At 52.7% G+C, this 6,267-nt stretch overlaps 1 protein-coding gene across 1 annotated transcript in view; it reads left to right on the plus strand.

Annotated features, from left to right (window-relative positions):
- Positions 1 to 6,267, plus strand: part of COL5A1 (collagen type V alpha 1 chain) — a 130,971-nt gene that overhangs the window by 50,170 nt on the left and 74,534 nt on the right. Inside the window, 2 exon segments of the mRNA XM_009642264.2 lie at positions 2,871 to 2,912; positions 3,189 to 3,251. Of these exon segments, the coding sequence (XP_009640559.2) occupies positions 2,871 to 2,912; positions 3,189 to 3,251 (105 nt within the window).

Genomic DNA, 6,267 nt, shown 5'->3' on the forward strand with positions numbered 1-6,267 from the left:
AAAAGCATTTCCAACCTTTCCTTCCTTCCTCCCTTCCCTTCCCTTCTGCATCTCATTCTCACTCTGCACACAAAAGGAGGAGTGAGCGATCTGCTTATCGGAGGTGTGGGAAGGGTTGGGGGGCAGCCGAACCCCATGGAAGGTGATGGCAGAAACCCAGCCTGCCCTGTCCAGAACCAATCTGAAATGCTACAAAGCGAACAAAATAGTTAAGTTTAATCATCCAGAAAGAATTTGGCTGCCTTTGCTATTTCAAAACACTGGAGCATGTATAGCTTTTGCCAGAAAGTAAACAAGACCAAATGCCGCCTTTTCCCTCTCCGTGAGGTTCCTCTTCAGCAGAGAGAAATTCAGATTTGTTGCGCTCTTTACATTTTATTTTTTTTTCTTCTGATGGGAGCTGCAGCAGAGGGGGAATAAAAACCAAATGCAGAAGTCGCATTCTGCTGGATTTTCTCTCCTTTTTGTTCAAACAGCCTGTCCTTCAATCCTTGCTCTGTGCTGACGCTCGCTGGAGGCAGCGGGGCAGCACAGGCGCAGGGCGAGGAGGGATGCAGCTGGGGATGGATGGATGGGACCCCCCCTCATCCTAGCTCTGGAGGCACCAGGCTGCCTTCGCCTCCTCAAAGCCCCCTGGGCCTTCCTGGGGGACCCTGGGGCTCGCACCCGCCTTTGGGAGGCTTTGATCAGCCTTTGCACAGCACCGTTGTGTGTCGCAGCCAGCTTTTGGGCTGTTTGTGATATTGGCTTCACTTGTTGGGTAGTACCTGGGTGTTGATTGAGTGGAAGCACCCCTGGGACAGTCCCAAATTCATGGTTTGCTTGCATACCCCCAAGGCGGTCGCCCTCGGTGGCATCCCCCGCTGGTCCTGGTCCCAAAACCCTCCCATGAGCAGTCATGTAAACAGTGGAGGTTCCTTGCCGAGATGAATCTCCAGATGTCCCTAAAGCTAGAGCTCAACATAAACCAACAGATAAATATGGGGAGATGCCAAGGATGTTTGCATTGCAGATTGGCTAATTAGCCTAGACTCTTCCCCCATGTGGAGGAGCATCCTGAGGCTCCGCAGCCGGCCATGGGAGGCAGAGCCTCAGCGCTGTGTGTGCTCAGACCATGGTAATGCTGGCACCCAGCAGCCCAAAAATATCCTGGGGAGACCAATGTGGGCTGTGGCTTTCTGCACCAGCCTGGAGGCAATTATTAGTTTCTGTTTTGAAGCCTGCCACCTCCAAAACGTGCCATCATTGGTCTCAACAGGGATGGACCTTGGGGTGTCCATATGGGGGAAGATTTGCTGAGACCTCTGGGGTTTCCTGCGCAACGTCCTCATTGCATGTCTTAAACAGAGCCTGTGCTTAGTGGATGTCCTGGAGGACACCTTCTCCATCAGCACAGCTCGCCTCTTCTTGGTAGCCTCCGGTTGGAGGAATGTCATGTAGGTTTCCCCCTAATTCCCACCCAGAAAAGAGCAGCGTCTCCATGGCAGACGGTGAAACTGCTGTCAAAATGGGCACAGGGTGAAGTCCATGACCTAAATTCTTTACTGGTGAAGAACGGCTGCACAGGTGCTTCTGTGATGACAGCAGCAGAAAATTTCCCCTAACACATCCAAAGGAAGCAAAAGCCAGATTTTAAACGAGGTGGTAATGAGTAGTATGGACATTGGGAAAGGCAAAAAATACTCCTGGCCGTGCATCAGTGGTGCAGAAACGTGCATCCCACTAATGGAAGCGGGAGTGGTTCATGGCACCATGGTTTACCCTATTTTCTGCTCCTCTGGGCTTAGAGACTGTGGCTTTTGCGGAAGGAATGCCTGGATTTTCCTCTAGACATTTCAGATTTGTTCAGTTCAGCCCTGTCTGCTGTAGTGGCTGCCATGGGGTAAGCCAAGGCTTTTAAGCACCGAAGCCTGAGCCCAGGAGAGCGGCCAAGGGCGGCCCCAGACCAGGCCCTGCGCTTGCTTCCTCCAGGTTTCTCCTATATGAGCCAACTGCTTATCTACAGAATTTTACAGGCTGATTTCATCCCCTGGGAGAAAGGTCCCTCTTTGCTATAGATGAGCTGGCGAGCGCTGGGACTGTTTTGGCTTGACCTGGGTGCTGCTGGGGGCACGGTCACTGGTCCAGAAACAGAAGGGCACTGCTTGCTGTGGGGCTTTTCCTACCAGATCGTCCTGATGCCTTCTGGAAAGCGTTTGCCAGGTTTATTGGGAGGTTTTTTTCCCTGCTTCTTACATACTAATGGCTGGGGAGGGGGGAAAGCTCAGTTCTACTGAGTGCATGATAGACCTGATTTAAAGTTATGACAAAATATTTAGATTACAAGGAATGGAATAACATTATTCTACCATTTTGCCCACACAGTGATTTCCTAGGTACACAGAGTAAATCACAGCGTGCAGCCTGGTGGGAAAGTAATTTTAAAAAAACCCTTGCAATTTGATTATTAACTTTTTTAAGCTGCCTGGGTCTAGAAACAGCTTCTTCCTGAAGAGGAGCTCTTCTGCTCCAGCACCATCAAGGCTGGACGTGCCCCAGGGTTTGCCCTTTGCCTGGCCATGAGCTAAGGGAGAAGGGTTGTGGTTAGAAAGGTGCTGGGGTGAGGGTGGGCTGTTTTGCCGTGCCCTGCATCATTCAGATAGATGGTATTTGGCTTTCCAATGGGAAGTGCCTGGCAACGGGGACACAGGAGATGTCCTCCAGAGGGAGCGGAACCCCTTCAGCTCTGGGATGCCTGGACCTAGCAGCAAGACCTGAAATACTAAAGAACAGATAAAGCTTTCCAGCCCTGTAGTCAAAGTGACTTTGAGGATGTGCCTTGCTAATCACTTCTTTTTTTCTTTTTTTTTTTTTTTCTCCCTCTTGCTTAGGGCATGCTGGTGGAAGGCCCACCGGGTCCCGAAGGCCCAGCAGTAAGTGGCTTTTTGTCTACACCTTGCAGCGAAGGATGCGCGCGGCTCCGGGGCGCTGGCTGCACGGGGAGGGCTCTGCAGGCGGCTGCTCCCGGGCTCTATTGCTTCCATATGCCACGCATGTGTACGGAGTGCTTTGGGGTCGATTTTCTAGTGCAAAAATAAACAGAAAGCTCTAATTCTTTTCCTGCTCATTGTAAAAATATGTTACAAATAATAACATATTTTCCTTTAGTGGCTTATTTTTTTATTTTTTTTTTGTCTTTTCTATGCTAGGGCCTTCCAGGACCTCCAGGACCAACTGGACCTGTGGGCTTGATGGGTGACCCTGGGGAGAGAGTGAGTACCCATATTTTTCTCCTCTTTGGCTGTAACCTTGGGTTGGGGTTTGTGTGCAAAGTGGGACCGTGGTGTCTCGCTGGAGCCCTAAAATACTGCTCATCCTGTAATAGCCATCTCCTCTGAGGCAGCCCCAAAAGGAGCTTATGGTGGGGTACGGGGCAGACCTTTGCATCCAGGGGCAAAGGCTTGGGGAACAGCCACGCTCGTCACATGCATTAGGCAGTTTTCTCCAGCTTAAAACCAAGAGTAAGGCTGACAAACCCTGTGCTCTCTGTTCGCACCCTTTGGCACGTGGCTGCTCGTTCCGATGGGGGAACTGGGTTGTGGCACTGGGAAAATAGGATAAGCAAACACACAGAACAGCTGTAGGCACAGTCACACGAAGTTCAGTGGCAATTCTGTCCTCGTTTCAGCTGGTGTTGTGAGTCCTGGTAGAGGGTTTGGGTTTGTTTGGGTCCAGGATGGTCCCAGGGTCAGGCCAGTCCCCCTGCTACGGGTCTTTCCTTACGTTTGTTTTGTGTCCCAGACTGCTCCTGGCGGGAAGGTGGCTCTTGTGCAGCACCTCGCCTTTTCTGTGCCTGCATTTTTGCTCTGTACCAACAAGACTGATTTATGTGCTTTAGCAATGCAGTAACTTAGGTTTTGTGTGTTTGGTTTTGATGTTACTTTAAATCAGTTTGGTCCCTGGCAGTCGCTGCTTTGTAAAGTGCTGCCTGCAGAAGCCTCCAGCTTCAGGGTATCTCATCGAAGGCAGCTGCTCCCAAGCACTTTTGTGGACTGTGACCCCAAATCCCATAGTTTAGCACTGCATTTCGGTCAGAGTTGTGTATTTATTTGTTATTGCTGAGTCCTCACCTGGGATCAGGAAGGACCTGTGTTTTGGGAGCTGCTGAACTCGAGCCTCGGGTGAGTAACTGGTATGCAAGCACCATTCCAGCCACAATCCATGTGCTTGGCAATGCTGAAAATGAAAACCCAGTCCCTGAGCCGAGTCTCTGAAATGACCCTCGTACCAATACGCTCTTTGTTTGCTTTTGTTCACCCACGGTTCAAGCCTATCCCCCCTCCCCGGCCGGGGCAGCGAGGTGAGCAGGTACCCCCAGGGGCACAGCAGCCTGGGCGGATGGGGACCAGCCCTGCACGCTGCTCCCAGCCCTGCACCCAACGGGAATTTTGGCCTGACATCTAGTGGAAGATTCACCATAGCACAGATGGGCCCTGGCTTTGCACAGAGGCTGAGGTGGGATCGGCTTCGGCAGCCAGAGCGGCTCGGTTTGGGTGTAAAACCGGAGAAGCGCACGCAGTGCCCTTGGGCGATGCTGGTTCGGGTGATGGAGCACCAAAAGCGGGGCCGTGCTGGCAGAAGAGTTGTTCCTGTCTCCATGCAGCCCGGCGGAGCGGCGTGCGGGGCTGCGGGCTGCTGCGGCAGGGGCACGGGGGGACGCCTGTACTCGCAGCCGTCGTCTCGCATGAGTAAATTCATTGATTTCAGCAGGTTTGAGTGAGCAAAACGAACGGAGCTTGGAGCTTGACACCGTTTCGGTGCCTTGGCACCTCTCGATGCTGAGTGTAGTCAAAAGTGCTTTCAGAATAGCTTCTAGCGTACTGCTGTTTATGTGGGGAATGGGGCTCCCAGCAGCCCGAACGCCAGCCTCCACCTGTGGCTTCTGGTGGCCTGGGGCATCCTGACAGTCCCGCTAGCAAAAAGGGCAAAAAAACCCCTGCCTAAAGGTAGGTTTCTGAAGGCAGGCTTGGTTGGAGGTCTCTCCTTCCAGAGTTTCTCCTGGAAAGCGCCAGAGGAGGGAGAGCAGCAGCAGCGCGGATCACAGGAGATGCGCCCGAACACATGACGTCCCGCTGCTGCCGGGGCTGTCACCCAGCGAACGCGGAACGCCTTTCCGAGGAAGGGGAACACTTAGCAGCAAATGCTTCCCTGATCTGATCGCTGAGGTCCTGAGCAGGTTTTTCTGGCCGATAAGGCGGCCCGCTACCCAAGGCCAGGCTCACCTGCACCACAGCATCCTCCACTGATCCAAGGGTGATAAGGCGGCCCGCTACCCAAGGCCAGGCTCCCTCTGGAGGACCTGCACCACAGCATCCTCCACTGATCCAAGGGTTGGTTTCCAGATGGGGAACCGCATCCCGTTTGCCTCCTGGGTGCCCGGGAGGGAGGAGCTGGAGTGACCCAGGCTCTCTGCGTTTGTAGGGCTTCCTACTCTTCTGGCAGATTTTGGTTGAATTCTGCCCGGGTAAGGTGGGAAAAGCTGATGACCAGGTTCAGATGGGAAAGGGTGGATAGGAAAGGAAAGGGGTGTTGTGCTGTTCTGATGTGTGTCTTAACACAGTTAATTGCTGCAACTGCTGCTAAGGATTTGTGTTGTGGCCTTGCTTTTTTTTTTTTTTTTTTTTTTTAAATGATCTTTTTTTGTCTTATTTGAGTAACCTAAGACCCAGAAAGAACAGGAGGGAGAATTCACTCCATTGCAGAGGATCAGAACAAGATCTCTGTGCTACCCAGCATCTCGCCTTAGCCTGGTTTGTAATGCTGGAGCAATGCCAGAGGTTTGCCCTGGCTTCCTCTGTGGTCACCATCAGGTGTGCATCAAACCCTCTGGTTTTCATTGCTAATTACTCCCAGCCTGGTTGCGGGCATGGCAACACCAGCCGAGGCACCTCTGGAAGTGCCCCAGCACGGTTATCCACAGGGGCGCAGGAAGGGAAGCGTCAAAACACGAAATCACCAGTTAGGATGAATATTTTTCCCTAAGTCCTTCCTGGCCCCGGCGCTCTGCATGGGTTAAATGGAGACGGAGCCACTGTGCCTTAGCTTGCAAAGGCCCTTTTTTAAGCTGGTGTTTACCCCTCCCTTCTCCCCACAGCTTTTAAAATCCAGCAGTGCTCCCCTTTCTGTCCCATGTGCTCTTGAGCTGCTGTTCTCTCCCAGCGCTGCCCTCCCCGCCGTTCCTCTCCCACCCATCGCAGTGGCTCTCCGTCCCCCCCGCTCCTCAGCAGG

Source organism: Egretta garzetta, unplaced genomic scaffold (genome assembly GCF_000687185.1).
Source record: "Egretta garzetta isolate BGI_Z169 unplaced genomic scaffold, ASM68718v1 scaffold417, whole genome shotgun sequence".
NCBI lineage: Eukaryota > Metazoa > Chordata > Aves > Pelecaniformes > Ardeidae > Egretta > Egretta garzetta.